Here is a 21435-nt window from a genome sequence, read left to right on the forward strand (position 1 = left end):
TGTGTGTGTGTGTGTGTGTGTGTGTGTGTGTGTGTGTGTGTGTGTGTGTGTGTGTGTGTGTGTGTGTGTGTGTGTGTGTGTGTGTGTGTGTGTGTGTATAAATGTATGCGTGGGTGGGGAATTGACTAGTGGGTTTTCGTCCATGATGTCATTCTTGCAGGGTGACTTTGGCATGTGGGAATATGTGACTGATTGGGATCTGCTCTTTACCCCACAGAAGCAGTCCAAGAAATGACGTGCCTGCTTCTTGTGTACCCTCCAGAGAGACTTAATAATGATTTGATTTATAACCCAGAGATGGTCATTTGATCAACCGCACACCCCAACCCCTCAGGTCTCTCTCCCCTTCCTCCATCACTCCTCTAAGGCGCCGTTCACAAAGGTACCCAATTCAGATTAGTTTTTCTCACTAATTGGTCTTTTGACTAATCAGAGCAGCTCTGAAAAAGAGCTGATGTGAAAATATCTGGTTTGATTGGTCAAAAGACCAATTAGTGCAAAAAATACCAGAATTGGGTTGTCTCTCAATTCAATTCAAAGGCCTCCATCTCTTCATCTCTCTCTCTCCCTCCATCTCTCTCTCCATCTTTCTATCTCTCTCTCTTCTCATCTCTCTCACTCGCTCTCTCCATCTCTCTCTCTTCCTCCATCTCTCTCATTCCACCTCTCTCTTTCATCTAGCTCTCTCTTTCCATCTCTCTCTCATCTCTCTCCCTATCTCTAGCTGGAGGGTAGTAAGGCTAGTACAGAGTTAGTGTACACTTTTAGGAAGGAATCACATTCATTCTCATTAGATCTGGATTATTACAGATTTGAAGCAATAACATTAATTCTCATTAGATCTAGATTATGTCAAATGGAATGAATCACATTCAGTCTCATTAGGTCTTGATCATGTCATATGGAAGGAATCACATTCATTCTCATTAGGTCTTGATCATTGAGTTTGTTATATCTGGAGTACTTCTCCTGTCCTATTCGGTGTCCTGTGTGAATCTAAGTGTGCGTTCTCTAATTCTCTCCTTCTCTCTTTCTTTCTCTCTCTCGGAGGACCTGAGCCCTAGGACCATGCCCCAGGACTACCTGACATGATGACTCCTTGCTGTCCCCAGTCCACCTGGCCATGCTGCTGCTCCAGTTTCAACTGGCCTGGGCCCTAGGACCATGTCCCAGGACTACCTGACATGATGACTCCTTGCTGTCCCCAGTCCACCTGGCCATGCTGCTGCTCCAGTTTCAACTGTTCTGCCTTACTATTATTCAACCATGCTGGTCATTTATGAACATTTGAACATCTTGGCCACGTTCTGTTATAATCTCCACCCGGCACAGCCAGAAGAGGACTGGCCACCCCACATATGCTCTCTCTAATTCTCTCTTTCTTTCTCTCTCTCGGAGGACCTGAGCCCTAGGACCGTGCCCCAGGACTACCTGACATGATGACTCCTTGCTGTCCCCAGTCCACCTGACTGTGCTGCTGCTCCAGTTTCAACTGTTCTGCCTTATTATTATTCGACCATGCTGGTCATTTATGAACATTTGAACATCTTGGTCATGTTCTGTTATAATCTCTACCCGGCACAGCCAGAAGAGGACTGGCGACCCCACATAGCCTGGTTCCTCTCTAGGTTTCTTCCTAGGTTTTGGCCTTTCTAGGGAGTTTTTCCTAGCCACCGTGCTTTTACACCTGCATTGTTTGCTGTTTGGGGTTTTAGGCTGGGTTTCTGTACAGCACTTTGAGATATCAGCTGATGTACGAAGGGCTATATAAATACATTTGATTTGATTTGATTTGATCATGTCATATGGAAGGAATCACATTCATTCTCATTAAGTCTTGATCATGTCATATGGAAGGAATCACATTCATTCTCATTAGATCTTGATCATGTCAGATGGAAGTGGACGGAGCATGACAGGGCAGAAATCCATAAAACCCAAACCGCCTCCAGGCTTCATGATGACCTCATACAGATACAGAACACCCCGATGCCATCAGTCTGTCAGTCTCACCTTCAGTTATTGAGGGGCAGGGCCGGCTCTAGCCTTTTGTGGGCCGGGCCCTAAGCGAGATTTGGTCAGTTTTAGATTTCATTTCTTGCAATTCTACACATTTTGCCATGGGTGTAGAGAAAATGTTGCAGTTTTATAACAGATTACCTGCAATTCTACCCATTTGCCATGGAGCAGAGAGAAAACATAGCATTTTTATGACAAATTTCATGCAATTCTACCCATTTCCCATGGAGTGGAAGGAAATGGTTGCAGTTTTAAAGCAAATTTCCTCCAATTCCACAATTATCACACATGATTTCTGAGTGAGAATGACTAACAAAATGAATGTGGCCTCCTGGAGGTCAGGGCCCATGGGGACGTGCCCTGTGTCCCCGGTCGGTATTCAGCCATGACTTACTACAAGTTCAGATACCATTCAAAGCCTTGTTAGCTGACATGACTAATGGAGTGACTGACATACAGTAGCAAGAGAAAAACTGCTGATGCACAACTACATTTAGAAATTGCACCTGCTGTATTCTAGTATTCTTAGTATATTCAATAGTAAGTGGAGACCCCGGGGGCCCTAAGCAACCGCTTATGTTGCTGATGCTTATATCGCTTAGGACTTTGGCCTTGTTGAGGGGAAATGTCTAACGGACATGAAACAGCTAGAGACGGTTCATTTAGATGAGGATTTAGAATAGACTACAAGGGAATCAGTCAAGTTTCACTGAGGGGGGGTTTCCGTTTGTTGTAGTGTATTAACCGTAGTAGTTCCTTATTTTTAGTCGAGTACACTACCATTGCTAGCCAGGCAAAACTTTAGAACTCTTATAGCACTTTGTTTTCCGAAAGCAACTGCAAGATCAGATCCCTGCCTTGAAAGAACTCCCAGCCCAGGTCTCTAGGGACTCGCTGGTCTCAGTCTTTGTTCAGTCTACTATTGCACAACAGAGAAAACACACCACTGGGGACGAGATGATGAGACGATCACTCGTCACTTCACTTCTGACCTCTCAGCTCTCTCAACACTGTCTTTACCAACCGATACTGAGCCTAGTATCTGTGTTGTCATGACAACGGTATACGCTTACAAGAGATTTCCATGTCAACGAATGAATACGTGACAAGAAGCCTCAGCCTCATTTTTTGTGTTTAAGAATCCAGCAACGGTCGCTTAAGGTCGCTGCAATCATGAACCTTTGTTGCAATCATGATTTTTGTGTGACCTTACAACATATAATGGTTTCTATGCTGACCCCAAAGACGTCTGTGACACAGGAGACCAGACCCGGTCCACCAGTTGGGAAAACTCACTCACTGCACTACAATGCCTGTCACACGATCCAAGTTTCCAATCAGAGTGATTGATAACCTTGTCTATACCAATCACCCTGATGGGCTCATTGTCTCATTCAGCAGATTAACAAAAGTCAGTGAGATGATACATTTTCTTATCACTCAGCCAGTCTGCAAAGCGATGATATCATCCCATAGAATGAGTGGAATAAATGCTATGACAATATAGGTCCAGTATTCATCACATTAGTTCTATAATATACACTCATGGCTCATCTTCTGTTTTGATAAGCATTGAATTGCTTCAGAACACCCATATTGATTTGAAAACCATGTTGAACTGTTGTAAAAGGAACCAATGAAATGTTTGACTGGGGAATAAAAGAGCAGCCATCCAGGGAGATAATCAATGTCAGTTCTCTCAGTCTGAGACATGATGATGTCACCCTGTTCTGTAGAGTGCAGTGGGAAGGATAAACTGAGGCAGACTGATAGACGGTATTCATCTCTTTAGCTGTTTTTAGACTCATGAATCATTTCAGACTCTGGGGATCAGGGTGAATTACAGGGGCATTCCCATTAAAACCTCAGACCTCAAAAGAACCTTCAAATGAATACACATACGCACACGCACACGCACACACACACACACACACACACACACACACACACACACACACACACACACACACACACACAACACAACACACACACCACTGATATACAGACAGGGTGTTGTGACCTGTTGCTCTTAGGTGACGTGAGACTTAACCGGTAACATGTCTTCCAAGAGGCCCAGACGTCTAACTGATTTGATTTTATATGTGGCTGTTTGCTAACAGTGTCGTATTCTAGGTTTCTAATTTCTCCCTGCCGCTCTCCTCAGAGGCTTTTGGATATGTTTGCTGCAAGTCGTAATTGCGGTTGAGAACCGTTTATGTAAGAAGAGACATGGAAGAGTTTGTGGAAAACAATAAGTACCGAGGCAGTTTGTAAAATGTAGCGTGAGATAGTTCATCTAACAAGGCCCATCTTTGATGATGTTCTCTCCTTAAAGTAACTGTTCAGTGTTTCCAGATTTCTATGCAATATGACCTAAAATGAACTACAATATGATTGAAATCGTTTCCCTTTCAAACAATTGTAATGAAGTGTGTTAAAAGATTTTATGTGTTTGAGTGGTGTGGGCGTACCCCAACAACAGAAATGTGTAGGCGAATACCGGTCATTAAAAATATTTATGTGAGTAAACCACTGATTGGCCGGCTCAGCCAATGAACCAACGTGACATCATGTTCTATGAGGAAATAGCAAGCATTTTTTAAATGTTCTGTTTGAGATACAAGTTTGAGGTGGAGTTTTTGAAGTGTTTTTTTCTCCAATTTATACTTTGGCCACAAATACGAGTATAGGAAAAGTCAACAACATTATTTGGGTATGAGTTAACAGAATATGAACTTTTATAAGTTTGATTTTCACTCCACAGTTACTTTAAATGCTAAGGAAACATGGAAACCTTAATGTACTGTAACTCACCAAGCCTTTTGGAAACGTGCTGAGGGCTTATGTCAGCATTCATTTAGTTTTTTGGTTGTAAGTCACAAATTGACGCTGGCCTGTTTTTCCAAAGGAAATATCAAAGGAAATGTGTTCTGTTCTTTCAAAATAAGGATGTTGTTCAGTACTACAAGTCACAGGTCACATACCTTTGATCCATCATGAAACAAAATAAAAAAGAATGGAAATAGTTCCACAAATGACTGCCGGTTCTACAAAACATTTACTGTAAAGGTTGGGGGTCAGAAAAACATACCAGTCTTTAGGTATGAGAGAGAAAATACCTATGTGATGATTTAGAGAATACCAGACATTCCATTCACGCTTTCCATTCATTCCTTGGCAGAATGTTGAGGCGACATTAGACACGGGCTCATCGTTATGAATACACACACACACACACACACACACACACACACTGGATCACCCTGCATTCTTTCCTAAAACTACAGTAGGCCATTCTTCCTGCCTATATTTGGTAGAGTGAAGGAGGGAATACCCTGTGATGGCATCATGACTTTATTCTGCCAAAGGGGAGCTTTACAATCCAGAGGAGGACTTCGTAAAGTAAACTACATCTGTGTGTTTTTCCACCTGACATTCATTTGAATGGTTATCAATTCAAAGTTGCTTTTCCACTTAAATAAACCATGTTGATCTGTTAGTCAGAATGAAGCATGAAACATACACTGCAGTATTGTAGATTCGCCATGCATCTCAAGAAGACAGGTCATCAACCATGCAGGGATGTTTTGGTGGGTTATTCTTTTAGCTCTGTCTTGGTCTTGGCAGGCATTTTCCACACTTCAGAGCTCCTAATGTAAACCTTGGTGGGTTTGAAAACAAACAAACAGCAAAGCCAGAGATTATAATCAGGGTGAATGTGGAGTTTAACAGCGCTCAGATTCAACTGTTGTTTTTCCCTTCTCTGGACACGCCCAATCCCAGAGGAATATGGTGATGCTGGCTCTTTTGTTGCGGGGTGGGCAGTGGGGAGGGTTGGAAAGCGAGGTTGTCTAGGGAAGTTTGTGGCCTGTCTGCTGTTGCTACTTTTTGGGGCACCGGCCAATGGAGCCGACCAAGGGCTGCCTGCCTTTCAATGCCAAAGAGTTTCCCCCTACACTCTGCTACCTGCCCTTGCTCACTTCTTGTCACAGATCTGGCTAAAACAAATAGGTGAATTGCAATATAGCCTCAGCTAGGTGGACCTATCGCTGACTTACTTGAAGGGAAGTGACGGAGAATAAGGGGCATAGGAGGAAAGGGAGCGACTTTCGGGATTGAGATGAGGCCCTGGGCTCTGAAAGCAGTGAAGAGAGAGAGAGAGGCCTGTTATTTCCCTGGCGCCCACGGGACTGAGTGGTGTGAGGGAAGGAGGGAGGAAATGACGCCTGTCCTTTAATTAACTTCTACTACTACTACTTCATCCACTAGAAAGCAGCAGCAGCAGGCTGGCTGGCTGGGTACACAGATCAACAGACTGTTGTATTGTGGAAATGGTTAGTTTTCTAGTTGAGCTGTAGGCTATATGGCTATAATAATATTGCTATGAATTTGGTTTATTTGCTATTTTAAAAAGTACTTTAAACACATAAATTAACAATCATGTGGATTTTAGAACTGTGTACACTTCTATTGGTTCTATTTCTATATTTGGAGTTCCCAGCCTCTCTAACCGACTCTCCGGATAAAGACTCCCTTTGTTCTCTCGCAGACATAAAGAGAGAGCGAGAAAAAATATGCAATTTTTTTTAGGAGAATATAAAAAGGAAAGCCTCCCGTAGTTCCTCTCAGACAGCTACTGTCACGGCGCATTACTAGCTTTCCCTGAAGATGAAGACATCGGGCCAGCGTCAGAGAGAGAGAGAGGTAGAGAGGTAGAGAGAGAGAGAGAGAGAGAGAGGTAGAGAGAGAGAGAGAGAGAGAGAGAGAGAGAGAGAGAGAGAGAGAGAGAGAGAGGTGGAGAGAGAGCGTCCACCTACGCCTCCATGTACAGTGAATGATCCACTCATCCATGGTGTGAGTAGCTCTTCAGAGATATTGTAATATAATGACTTCAAAGCTGCCTTGATCACATGGTTGCCTTTCCCTGGCCTTGGGGTAAACAAGCTAATTAGCGAACACCAAGTTAATAGGCCATGCCATTGAAGCCATTAAGATTAGTGGGCTTTACACAAGGTGTTGGGCAATGGAGAAATGTGGTAGTACAGTTATGTCGGTGGTTAAGAGACAGACACTTTGGGCTGTGGTGCACCTAAAGTGGTGGACAAGGGGGGTGATGATGACACTGCATGGTGAAGTCATTAAACATGACATCATTGTCTGGACAGCAGCCAGGAGAGATGGTAGGCTTTCATCTCTCTCTTTCTCCTCTCTCTGTGCCCATTTCTCTTAAGACAACACAGACTACCTCTGTCAATCAGTCTCTATTTTTTGTCTTTCTTTCTATCTCTTTGTTTTCTCTCTCTTTCTTTCTTTTTAAGTGTCTATATTCGGCGTAGCCATTTACCTAGCCAGGCTGCCTGACTGCTTCTACATTCAAAAACGAGTTGGCCCAAACAGAAATGGAAAATACTCTCAGGAAACCAGGCAAGCCACTATTCATACTTCTCCTCAATTCATACAAATTGGGGTTCACCCCTGAGGGCAGATTGTGACTGTTGGGCCTCTCTGGACTGTGTTCAGAGTCACGCGATGGTGGCAATGGTCCGCTCCAGAGGCCAGTGGCCCCCCTCTATTTATACAGAGCCCTGTTCTGGTGTGACGGCTGCTGTTGTCTGTGGCCTGGCTCTCTGAATAACCAGCTTTCTCCTCTGTAGGACCACCATGCTAATAGGGAGCATGGGTTATAGGGGGACAGAGGGGCACTGTGGACTGGGTGCAAATGGAACACGCTAACAGAACGTTAGACTGACTCTCTGTCTCTTTCTGTCTCTTACACTCTCAATAAAGCTTTTTCTTTCTCTTATTATTCTCAACCACTCTCTCTCTCTGTCTTTCTTTCACTTTCTGTCTCTGTCTCTTTCTCCCTCTCTCTCTCTTTCTCTCGCTCACATTCTCTCTCTCTCTGTCTCTCACATACTCTGTCTCTCTCTCTCTCTGTCTCTCACATACTCTGTCTCTCTCTCTCTCTCTCTCTCACATACTCTCTCTCTCTCTGGCATGTTATCCTTCTTGGATGTCTGCCGACATACAGTATGGTTGCATAGGTTTTGATGTACAAACACACACACACGACTAATGCCACTAACGCGTGCCCAAACTTGCGCCATGCTTCAGATTACTTCGACAGGGTGGAGCGTTGGCTGAACGAGGGAATATTCCAGAAGTCAGAATTTCAGGCATTTGCTGTCGTTTGCTCCGGCACCTTGGTTATGCAGGCAGGGAGCAGCTGCTGTCATTACAGACACTGTTGTGTGTGTGTGTGTGTGTGTGTGTGTGTGTGTCTTTCCCTACCAACGGCTTGGGAGAAACACTCTTGCTGCATCAACCAGCCACTCCCACCCAAGGGAATAGGAATGGGAATAGGACGATGTTGACCCCAAGCCACTGATCTTTGTGTTTTATAGAGTTTTTATTTACGTACATTTCCACATGAAGTAACAGAAAACTAGTACTGAAAAAACTCACCTAATTGGTCCATAAAAATGTACTCATAACAGAATACCTGCAGAATAACTACAGGTTTATAACCATAATTAAAACTAAGGTTTGGTTTGGACTACATAGATATGAGACTACTTTTAAAACCTGACGATGTTCTCAGCATCAACACACAGACACACGTTATTCCCCATATCGCCTCTCACAGCCCCACACTGCACTTGCTGGCCATTCCCCAAACTTAAAGAGTTAAGACCTGGTGACAACTTGTTCTGGCTTTATTTCTGTACATCGCGTTTGTCGGCCATATTTGTTTATGGTGTGGTGTCTGGTGATCACAACCCTGGATCTGGATTCTGTGTCCTGTCTTGTGTTGCATTGACGGGTTGGGCTACTGCTACTGCACAGATACTGTTAAGCCCAGTCCTAAAAGAATCTCTAGAACCTTCTCTCCCTACAGATGGAGGATCTTAAATGGATCAGCCTGTTGCAAGAGAACTTTCCTGCAATGCAGGGGGGATTTAAAACTTGTGGTGTATTTGAGGTTTAAAAAGTCTTCTGAAGTTTGTAATTTCCACTGTTAAATTTCGGTCTTGATTTTCCCTTCTAAAAAATCTATCAACCCCTACAAAAATGTATATTAATTATAATCCACATAATAATTCAAATGTCCTGATGCTGCAGGATTATTTTCTGTCTCAAATTAAGATCCTACGTCTGTAGTTCCACCCTATGGTGTTTGTAGATCTGAGGGAAGTGGATAGTTGTAAGCAACATGGTAAAAGTTACCAAAGTCCATTTGGAAGACTGTAATAAAATCCTTACTTTATTGCTTAAACCTATCCAGCCACTTCATATCTGAAATCACTAAATGGGAAGGGGCCTATGGCTAGAGGATAGGTCTCAGTATGGAAAGGGATGGGGACTAGTGTAATCGAAGAGGGTAGCAACTAGTCCTTTATAAATAGTCAGGAAGCAAGCACACGTGGAATGATTGCTCAGAAATGCAGACAAACATTTAACCTGATGGGACATGAAGAAAGATAAAGATAGACAGAGAGAGATAAAGATAGACAGAGAGAAGGGTTGAGATGTGCACAGGGGATATAGGACACCTTTTGCTCCTGTGTTGTCTTGTCTCCATGGACTTTAGTCCACCATTTTTACCTCATCAGTTGCCATGTAGATATTGCTTATACAGAAATGAGCTTCATTATCTTCTTTAGTTTTCATGAACTAATCTATACTGAACAAAAATATAAACAAAACATGTAAAGTGTTGGTCCCATTTTTCATGAGCTGAAATAAAAGATCCCTGGATACCTCGAAATTGGGGAGAAAAAGAGAGAGAAAAAATAAATAAAATATATATGTTTTTTTTTTACATCCCTGTTAGTGAGCATTTCTCCTTTACTAAAGATAATCCATTAACCTGACATTTAACATTAACATTTAAGTCCTTTAGCAGACGCTCTTATCCAGAACGACTTACAAATTGGTGCATTCACCTTATGACATCCAGTGGAACAGTAGTGCATCTAAATCTTTTAAGGGGGGGGGGTGAGAGGGATTACTTTATCCTATCCTAGGTATTCCTTAAAGAGGTGGGGTTTCAGGTGTCTCCGGAAGGTGGTGATTGACTCCGCTGTCCTGGCGTCGTGAGGGAGTTTGTTCCACCATTGGGGGGCCAGAGCAGCAAACAGTTTTGACTGGGCTGAGCGGGAAAGGTACTTCCTCAGTGGTAGGGAGGCGAGCAGGCCAGAGGTGGATGAACGCAGTGCCCTTGTTTGGGTGTAGGGCCTGATCAGAGCCTGGAGGTACTGAGGTGCCGTTCCCCTCACAGCTCCGTAGGCAAGCACCATGGTCTTGTAGCGGATGCGAGCTTCAACTGGAAGCCAGTGGAGAGAGCGGAGGAGCGGGGTGACGTGAGAGAACTTGGGAAGGTTGAACACCAGACGGGCTGCGGCGTTCTGGATGAGTTGTAGGGGTTTAATGGCACAGGCAGGGAGCCCAGCCAACAGCGAGTTGCAGTAATCCAGACGGGAGATGACAAGTGCCTGGATTAGGACCTGCGCCGCTTCCTGTGTGAGGCAGGGTCGTACTCTGCGGATGTTGTAGAGCATGAACCTACAGGAACGGGCCACCGCCTTGATGTTAGTTGAGAACGACAGGGTGTTGTCCAGGATCACGCCAAGGTTCTTAGCGCTCTGGGAGGAGGACACAATGGAGTTGTCAACCGTGATGGCGAGATCATGGAACGGGCAGTCCTTCCCGGGAGGAAGAGCAGCTCCGTCTTGCCGAGGTTCAGCTTGAGGTGGTGATCCGTCATCCACACTGATATGTCTGCCAGACATGCAGAGATGCGATTCGCCACCTGGTCATCAGAAGGGGGAAAGGAGAAGATTAATTGTGTGTCGTCTGCATAGCAATGATAGGAGAGACCATGTGAGGTTATGACAGAGCCAAGTGACTTGGTGTATAGCGAGAATAGGAGAGGGCCTAGAACAGAGCCCTGGGGGACACCAGTGGTGAGAGCACGTGGTGTGGAGACGGACTCTCGCCACGCCACCTGGTAGGAGCGACCTGTCAGGTAGGACGCAATCCAAGCGTGGGCCGCTCCGGAGATGCCCAACTCGGAGAGGGTGGAGAGGATCTGATGGTTCACAGTATCGAAGGCAGCCGATAGGTCTAGAAGGATGAGAGCAGAGGAGAGAGAGTTAGCTTTAGCAGTGCGGAGCGCATCCGTGATACAGAGAAGAGCAGTCTCAGTTGAATGACTAGTCTTGAAACCTGACTGATATGGATCAAGACGGTCATTCTGAGAGAGATAGCGGGAGAGCTGGCCAAGGACGGCACGTTCAAGAGTTTTGGAGAGAAAAGAAAGAAGGGATACTGGTCTGTAGTTGTTGACATCGGAGGGATCGAGTGTAGGTTTTTTCAGAAGGGGTGCAACTCTCGCTCTCTTGAAGACGGAAGGGACGTAGCCAGCGGTCAGGGATGAGTTGATGAGCGAGGTGAGGTAAGGGAGAAGGTCTCCGGAAATGGTCTGGAGAAGAGAGGAGGGGATAGGGTCAAGCGGGCAGGTTGTTGGGCGGCCGGCCGTCACAAGACGCGAGATTTCATCTGGAGAGAGAGGGGAGAAAGAGGTCAGAGCACAGGGTAGGGCAGTGTGAGCAGAACCAGCGGTGTCGTTTGACTTAGCAAACGAGGATCGGATGTCGTCGACCTTCTTTTCAAAATGGTTGACGAAGTCATCTGCAGAGAGGGAGGAGGGGGAGGAGGATTCAGGAGGGAGGAGAAGGTGGCAAAGAGCTTCCTAGGGTTAGAGGCAGATGCTTGGAATTTAGAGTGGTAGAAAGTGGCTTTAGCAGCAGAGAGAGAAGAGGAAAATGTAGAGAGGAGGGAGTGAAAGGATGCCAGGTCCGCAGGGAGGCGAGTTTTCCTCCATTTCCGCTCGGCTGCCCGGAGCCCTGTTCTGTGAGCTCGCAATGAGTCGTTGAGCCACGGAGCGGGAGGGGAGGATCGAGCCGGCCTGGAGGATAGGGGACATAGAGAGTCAAAGGATGCAGAAAGGGAGGAGAGGAGGGTTGAGGAGGCAGAATCAGGAGATAGGTTGGAGAAGGTTTGAGCAGAGGGAAGAGATGATAGGATGGAAGAGGAGAGAGTAGCGGGGGAGAGAGAGCGAAGGTTGGGACGGCGCGATACCATCCGAGTAGGGGCAGTGTGGGAAGTGTTGGATGAGAGCGAGAGGGAAAAGGATACAAGGTAGTGGTCGGAGACTTGGAGGGGAGTTGCAATGAGGTTAGTGGAAGAACAGCATCTAGTAAAGATGAGGTCGAGCGTATTTCCTGCCTTGTGAGTAGGGGGGAAGGTGAGAGGGTGAGGTCAAAAGAGGAGAGGAGTGGAAAGAAGGAGGCAGAGAGGAATGAGTCAAAGGTAGACGTGGGGAGGTTAAAGTCGCCCAGAACTGTGAGAGGTGAGCCGTCCTCAGGAAAGGAGCTTATCAAGGCATCAAGCTCATTGATGAACTCTCCGAGGGAACCTGGAGGGCGATAAATGATAAGGATGTTAAGCTTGAAAGGGCTGGTAACTGTGACAGCATGGAATTCAAAGGAGGCGATAGACAGATGGGTAAGGGGAGAAAGAGAGAATGACCACTTGGGAGAGATGAGGATCCCGGTGCCACCACCCCGCTGACCAGAAGCTCTCGGGGTGTGCGAGAACACGTGGGCAGACGAAGAGAGAGCAGTAGGAGTAGCAGTGTTGTCTGTGGTGATCCATGTTTCCGTCAGTGCCAAGAAGTCGAGGGACTGGAGGGAGGCATAGGCTGAGATGAACTCTGCCTTGTTGGCCGCAGATCGGCAGTTCCAGAGGCTACCGGAGACCTGGAACTCCACGTGGGTCGTGCGCGCTGGGACCACCAGATTAGGGTGGCCGCGGCCACGCAGTGTGGAGCGTTTGTATGGTCTGTGCAGAGAGGAGAGAACAGGGATAGACAGACACATAGTTGACAGGCTACACAAGAGGCTACGCTAATGCAAAGGAGATTGGAATGACAAGTGGACTACACGTCTCGAGTGTTCAGAAAGTTAAGCTTACGTAGCAAGAATCTTATTGACTAAAATGATTCAAATGATACAGTACTGCTGAAGTAGGCTAGCTGGCAGAGGCTGCGTTGTTGACTATGTAGGCTAGCTGGCAGTGGCTGCGTTGTTGACTATGTAGGCTAGCTGGCAGAGGCTGCGTTGTTGACTATGTAGGCTAGCTGGCAGTGGCTGCGTTGTTGACACTACACTAATCAAGTCGTTCCGTTGAGTGTAATAGTTTCTACTGTGCTGCTATTCGGGGCTAGCTGGCTAGCTAGCAGTGTTGATTACGTTACGTTGCGTTAAAAGAACGACAATAGCTGGCTAGCTAACCTAGGAAATCGCTCTAGACTACACAATTATCTTTGATACAAAGACGGCTATGTAGCTAGCTACGATCAAACAAATCAAGCCGTTGTACTGTAATGAAATGAAATGAAAAATGTGATACTACCTGTGGAGCGAAGCGAAATGCGACCGGGTTGTTGAGTGCGGAAGTTCTGTTCGGTAGACGTTGGCTAGCTGCTGACAGGTGCGGCAATCAATAAAATGATTAAACAGCATGATCATTACACAGGTGCACCTCTGCAGGGGACAATAAAAGACAACTCTAAAATGTGCGGTTTTGTCACACAACACAATGCCACAGATGTCTCGAGATTTGAGGCAGCGTGCAATTGGCATGCTGACTGCAGGAATGTCAACCAGAGCTGTAGCCAGAGAATTTAATGTTAATGTCTCTACCAATGTTGTTTTAGTGGAGGGGGATGGGGGTGCTGAGTAATATTTCTGTCTGTTTGTGGGGAAAAACTTATTCTGATTGGCTGGGCCTGGCTCCCCAGTGGGTGGACCTGGCTCCCAAGTCGGGAGGGCCTATGCCCTCCCAGGCCACCCATGGCTGCGCCGCTGCCCAGTCATGTGAAATCTATAGATTAGGGCCTAATGAATTTACTTCAATTGACTGTTTTCCTTCTATGAACTGTAACTCAGTAAAATCTTTGAAATTGTTGCATGTTGCGTTTATATTTTTGTTTAGTATATACTTTATTCATACAGGGGATCCCCACACTACCAATTCCACTGAAACATGGGCTTTCAGTTGTCCCTGTAAACTGGGTCAATTTGAACACCATTGAATGTAGGCTATGTTTGTTGATAGGATCCACTGTCATGTTTTCTTTCACTTATGGGACATCAACTGATTCTGAGGTTGGCCTTTTGCAGATACTGTGAGTCTTCTGTTGCAATAGCAGACATGTCTGTCATCTCTGATGCCTTTTGTCGATACAGACACATCAGAGAAAGTGATGCAACAGTTTGTCTTTATGCCATGCTGTTACTGTACTTTGGTAACAATGTAGACCAATTACTCAGCTGTAGTTGCAAGTGAGGTATAAGACAATTGTAAGAAAACTGGACGAATTTATGTTTCAAATTCGTTCCATGTAAGAGTAAATAATATTAAACATGAATACAATCTTCGGGTTGCACGCGGACGGCAGGTGTCACAGATTAAAGCGGGATTTAGTAATAGGCATGATATTTTAGAGTATTTTATCCATAGACCTATAATGAAGATTTGGATAAATGAAAAACACCTTTGTAAGACCAATGTTCCATTACATAGGCCTCCGATACATTGCATACATTATTTCAAGGATTAAAAGGGTTCATAGACTATAAACTATATAATGCATTCCAAATATTAGCTCATTGCTATTCAAATGAAGACGACAAATTCAGAGTTTTGTTTCCCAACACATGTTTCTTTTCGATAATCAGAATGGGCTAACTTATTTCAGTGAGCACGCGACAATACTATTCCAAGCAGAGTCGATGATCGTTTGTTGAGTAGCCTTACTATGTCTGACTGCAAATATTTTCGAAAACGAATTGTTTATATTTGGTGTATATTCCTTTCAGAAAGAGTTTCAGCCTATAGCTATAGCGTGTACATTAATTGAAAATTGATCTGTAATGAAACAAATGATGTTTTAATTGAACAACTAGCTATAAATGTACTACATGTTATGTAGCCTAAGTAGTGTGACATCAAAATGTAACATTAAAATAAATTATTTCAAATAAATTACTACACTAAGCCTGAAACTAAGCTTGAAAATATATATAATTTACGACTAAACACATGCACCTTCAAAATACACAATTTTGCTCTTACAATTTTGATCACAGAAAACGAGAAACAAAGTGATGATATTGAAAATGTGTGCTACATGAAACGAGAATGATGTGGACAACAATGTAAACATTTAAAAGATTAAGGCAATTCCACCAACAACACTTTCAACTGCTATTTCATTGTATGAAGCAACTTTAAAACAACATTATCAACGAATGGAATATTTCCATTATCATTGCAATGCAGTGCAGCCAGTGTTAGTTGGCGTTGACGCGCGAGATACAATTCCCCACTGTCGGGCCTCCGTTTATCCAACCACGTAAAATGACGCCCCAAATAGTTCATAATACAGAGTTAAAGAAAAGGCCTGACAGCTCCTGACGACCAGCGGTGGAAAAAGTACTCAATTAGATACCTTAATAGAAAATAACTCAAGTAAAAGTGAATATCACCCAGTAAAATACTACTTGAGAAAAAGTCTAAAAGTATTTGGTGTTAAATATACTTAAGTATCAAAAGTAAATGGAATTGCTCAAATGTACTTATTAAGTATCAAAAGTAAAAGGACAGGTATAAATAATTTCGACTTCCTTACATTAAGCAAACCAGAAGGCACAATCTTCCTTTTTTATTGGATAGCCAGGGGCACACTCCAACACTCAGACATCATTTACGCATTTGTGTTTAGTGAGTCCGCCAGATCAGAGGCAGTAGGGATGACCAGGGATGTTCTCTTGGTAATTATGCGAATTTGACCATTCTTGTCAAAATGTAACGAATACTTTTGGGTGTCAGGGAAATGTATGGAGTTAAAAGTACATTATTATCTTAAGGAATGTAGTGAAGTAAAAGTAAAAGTTTCCATAAATATAAATAGTGCAGTACAGATACTGAAAAAAACGTCTTAAGTAGTACTTTCAAGTATTTTTTACTTAAGTACTTTAAACCACTGCTGAAAACTATAGTCATCACTTAACCGAACTTCGAAAGGCGACTTCTTCTCTCCCCGAGGCGCACGTCTTTGGAAGAGGGCTCGCCGATTATGGTTTTATAGAGATGGGGGGGGGGGGGGGGGGGTCGCGCTCTGTCTATATATAAAGTCGATGGAGGATGCGTTGATCTATTGGTTCGTGTGTATTAGCTCTTGTGTCGGCTGAGGTCAAGTGATCTCCCTATTTTCTTCAAATGCCTTCGCCCCGCCTCCCTCGCAAAACTAGCGCTATGGGGTAGCCTATAAATAGGCTACTACAGTAGTAACAAAAGAATAGAACTTCCTTGAAGCGTGATGACCGGCTGGTTAAACTCACTGGAATATTATGTTGTTTCGATCCGCGGCTTCCTGTCCACATTGGGAAGAGTCTAAACGGGATCATTGGCTATAGGCTACGGTCTCCAGGTGTCATACGCGCAGGTAAGTAGCACGATGTCTACTCATTTATTCTCACTCAGTCGGTCTGTAACATTCTTTTCGTGAGGTCGTTGCGTGACAGTTGTTGTGACCGTTATTCTCACTCAGTCTGTCTGTAACATTTTTTTGTCAAATCGGTGTGTGCAGTTGTTGTTATGATCGCCGTGTGCGTTCCTCAATAAATACAACACTTGAAATAGCCTACCTTAAAATATTAATACATTTCATAAATTACAATTATACTATAGCCTGTACACTTCCTTATTTGTATTTGATTAACAGGTACATACTAATGCTTGATGTGGAGGGTCGACTGTTTACAATAACAATGACCTCGTGTAACAGACAGTAGACTCAGCCACTGGAGAAAAACAACTTTTGAGGCATCAACAACTAGATCAATTTAAAAACGGGTTACATCATCAACTGTAACCAATAAAAGGCGGGACTTCCGTTTCAATTGCAGCGGAGTTCTCCACATCAACTGCTGTTTTATCACTGCCAGAGCCTAAGAAAATATGTAATAAGTGATAGAAATAAATATAAATGATTAAAACATTTTTTTTTTATATAATGCAACGATGCATGGGCTTTGTTAAATGTGCTAAATTAACACTTTTGCCTTTTACTTATTTCTGAAAGGATTGTTTGAGTTAGATTAATAATATTTTAGACAAACAACACACATGTCTCAGCTACCATTACACACTGTAACTAAGTTTCTATGACATACAGACGTTTACAGTTCGACGAGAGTGGCGGAAGTGAAATACCCCGTCAGCAGGGTTAAATGTAACAGGCTGCAGGATTCAATGTAACACTCTTCAATTTTAAAAATAAGTGGTAATTGAAAAATGTTATGATTTGAAACTGATATTTAGATGGAAATACACTAAGTTGACAAAACATATTTTGATTACGTTTTTTGGGCATGTCATATTGGCCAAAAACGAATTATCCAAAATTAATATAAGCATTCAAAAAGGTATTATCTTAGTTGTACTGGGAAACTTGATGTAAAGAAGTGAAATGTTATATCATTATGTGAATGTGTCTAAATACCATATAAAATATCAAATTATAAAATGTGTTTCATTTGACCCCCAATTACTCATTTTAATCTAATCTGAGTCTTTTGAAAAAAATACTAGAATAATTATTGTCATCAACTAATCAAAATATCTATTCTTACGGATAAATTATATATGATTAGATACATGGGGAATGTTCCACTGGTCATTAAAAAAATGGAGGCATCAAGACTATTCATGTTAACCTCAAAACACTTTTTGGCCAATAAAAAAAAAAAAGATTGACTGGTACTCCTAAAACGTCTCAGGTATGTAGAGACATTAACCGAGTATTAGCACATTGAATAACAGCTTTCTAAGTGGTTTCCAATTTGTTGGTGTTACAACTGACCCTGTGCATACTACCACTTGTGCCATAAAGGCCCATACCTCATGGCAGAGGATGCAGCATGCTGTTATTGTTCCATGACCATGATATCCCAACCTCATTGGCTTTTCTTGTCTTGTTTCAGATAGAGGGGAACTCTAGCCATCCTTCATACTCAGCTGATGGGTATGTGTGAATGTGTTAGTGTAGATGTGTCAGGCCTTGCAGTGCTGAAGCAGCACAGAATGGTTTGTGGGTAATACAGGGATACAGGCTGTACTGTGCTGTTGCAGTAACGCCTGGAGAAACATGGAAAAAAGGATTGGAAGAGTGAAAGCAATACACAAATAGTTCCACCTGCTAGGCTATGTCCTGGAGGGCCATGGTGTATGCAGGCTTTTGTTACAACCCAGCTCTAACACACCTGATTCAACTAATTGTGGTTTAAGACCACAATCAATTAAATCAGGTGTGCCGGAGCACAAGCCTGCATACACCATGGCCCTCCAGGACCAGAGTTGCCCAACCTGTGCTTACACCTATCCTATCCTCTCAGACCTATGATAAGTCTCTAAGGCAAGGGCTTGAGAGTTCAGCCTGGGTACAAGAGAGGATGGCTGTGGTGTTATGTGCATGTCTGTGACAACGTGAGCGAAGCCTGGACATCCGAGGCTTGTGACCGCCATTCTGTGACAGGCTGCCTTGCTGTAGCAGCACGTAAATATTGGAGTTCACCACTGCTGAAGCCTCCAGTATTGACGGTGCTGTTGAAGCAAAGCATTGCCGTTCGACATCAGTCTATGGGCTACCTGGTTGAATAAAACAACGGTTTTTTTTCATGTTTTATTTGTGTTCTTGATCAAATACATTCTCAATTCTATTTCAATTTAGAGAATTGTACTTTTGGAAATATACTTTAGGACACAGGAAATTGATGTCAAATAAAATATACTGTATAAATTGAGACTAATGGTGAGGTGAAGCATATTGACATTATGGCCCTCAACATTATTATCCTTTGTCGCCATCTGCTGGTCAATCCAGTCTGACTCGCAGAGAATGGATCCATCTCAATAGTCTGAAGTCCACTGATATGACAGAACTGGACATGGAAAGGGAACCACTTCAGACTTTTGAGATGCACCCTGACACTGAGTTCACTTTTTCTTTCCTTCACCAAGCTGGCTCTGTGTGTCCTGTCTTCTGAGATGTTCTGCCCTGGGGCTTTCACTCAGTACAACGATCTGGGTATTCCTGCTCCTTTCAAACATGTAGCATTCAGTCTTCTCCTCTTGGGAAACTGTCCTTGTGTCGATCAGGCGAAACCCATCCTTCAGAAGGGTGTCTACCAGCAGGCCCAGGACGTTGGTGCTGTTGAGAAGCTTTCTGTCATCCGGCTCAATAGTTACAAACCTGTAAGAGTAAAACAATGCAAGTTTGGTCTTTAAAAATTGTGCATAATATAGTTCTTTGAATAAACATACAAGAGTTATTAAGGATCCAGTGTTTCCCCTAACATTACACAGGCGAGTGCCTATACACTAGGCAGCTACCTGCTCCCCATGTCCCCTGGACTTCTCACTTCCCCCCTGCTGCTCCCCCAATGGACAATCCCTCAGGGACATTCTACCTTTACCCTGCCCCCACCCCCCAATGGACATGTATTAGTGTTACAGTTGTAAATATGTATATATTTTAATTATTATTTGTATTGTTTCATTCACTTCTCTTTTTGACCTGCACTGTTGGAGCTCGGAGCTTAAGAATTTCACTGTACCCTGCAATTACATCTGCAACTCTGTGCATGTGACTAATAAACTCATCATACAATATGGAGCACTTGAGGAATTGGCCAATGGGAGACACTGAGATGGGTATAATAGCCTAGTGTATCTTCCCCTCACCTGGCAGAGAAGTCATCCCTGGCTAGTTGGTCAGTCCCACAGTGGAACACCATGTTGTGGTGAGAGGGTCTCTGGACTGGTACAGGATGAGGTGTGCTGGAGTTCTGAGGCAGGTGTGGGAAATTCCCATTCAGATTTGGATGTTCCACAAAAATGGATATCCTTCTCGTCAAAGCCTCCAGAGTTTTGTTGTTGGAGCAGAATATTTGGAAGAATCCGTGAGTTTCCTGGACAGAGAAGCGCAACTCTAGAATCTCAACTCTGGATCGATGGCTGTTCCTCTCAACCCAAAGTGCCAAAAGATGCAAACCATAGAACTGTGCTTCTTGAGCCAAGCCATTGTAGTCAGAGAATTCTGCTGGCAAGGTGATTTGACCTGTCCTCATATAATCCAGGATGTATTTAAAGAAAGTCCCATCTCTATCTACAAAAACTTGTCCACTGATAACTTTAAAATCTGCGTCTTTGCCATCCAGGATCCTAGCTATTCTTGAGTCTTGGTGTCTTCTGAGAGTTAACAGAGTAGTGGTGAATGTTTGACCTCCAATATTGAATGTTATTAAGTCCTGGGCACTCATGTTTAGATGACTGACAGTTTAAATCATTGCAGACAAGAATGGGTCTAAGGAGAGGAGTGGTATTCAGTGAACATATCCTGGCAACACCAACTGTAAACAAAACAAATTTCATGCTAGGTGAGTGCAGTCACATAACTTCAGTTGGAGAGGCTGGTGACAGTACAGAATGTTACCACTAGGGGCTAATATGAGCCACAAATTGAAATTGATCATTGAGCCCCAATGGAGTAAATTGAGTAATAAAACACAGGAGGTTGGAGGCACCTTAATTGGGGAGGACGGGCTCGTGGTTATGGCTGGAACGGAAAAGTATCAAATACATGGTTACCATGTGTTTGATGCCATTCAATTCATTCCATTCCAGCCATAATTATAAGCTGTGCTCCCCCCAGCAACTTCAAGTGGTAATAAAGGTACTAAATGGAGTACAGAGAGGTTGGCCCCCCGGATGGTTGGTTTGGTTCCTGACAGTAGACATGGGTCTAAAGTTACATCTACATTCAACATGGGATTAGCATTATCCTTTTTTTGTTGCATTGTTTTTTATGCTTTAGCTTTGTGTCTCTTTTATTCAGTCTACCCTCCTGTCCGTTTAGTTCAATAAATGACAGTGAGTGGCACTTAATCTGAAATAAATAGGATGGGTAAATATGTGAGCATATGTTTATGTAGTTTCCTCAAATGCAATGTGATAATGTTTATTTAGTTGTAGGTAATACATTAAAGCAATAATAAACAACAAACTGTAGTAGTGATTTGATTGTTTTTCTGTTCAAATATTAGTGTAGCTACATTTGTGTGGATTAACAGTAAAGTCAATTCATTTCTTATTTAATTTGTGAAGCATTGATCTTCAGTGATTCTTCATAATGAAGTCCTCCCTTTGGGCTCAAATCCAACCTATCTGTCAACAACAGCAAGCAATCCGTGTAAAGTAGCCACCCATAGCATAGTTGATTAGCAA

The 21435-nt window shown here is 43.4% G+C and overlaps 1 protein-coding gene across 1 annotated transcript; it reads right to left on the bottom strand.

Moving 5' to 3' along the window:
* Positions 1–18830: 18830 nt before the first annotated feature.
* On the bottom strand, positions 18831–21119 carry LOC115132261 (putative potassium channel regulatory protein). Its single transcript, XM_029664717.2, has 2 exons — positions 19894–21119; positions 18831–19402 (listed from the first exon to the last, which is right to left on the bottom strand). The coding sequence occupies exons 1-2, from the start codon at positions 20469–20471 to the stop codon at positions 19147–19149; spliced, it is 834 nt and encodes a 277-aa protein (XP_029520577.1). The 5' UTR covers positions 20472–21119; the 3' UTR covers positions 18831–19146.
* Between the last annotated feature and the right edge of the window lie 316 nt (positions 21120–21435).

Source organism: Oncorhynchus nerka, linkage group LG2 (assembly GCF_034236695.1).
Source record: "Oncorhynchus nerka isolate Pitt River linkage group LG2, Oner_Uvic_2.0, whole genome shotgun sequence".
In the NCBI taxonomy this organism is placed as follows: domain Eukaryota; kingdom Metazoa; phylum Chordata; class Actinopteri; order Salmoniformes; family Salmonidae; genus Oncorhynchus; species Oncorhynchus nerka.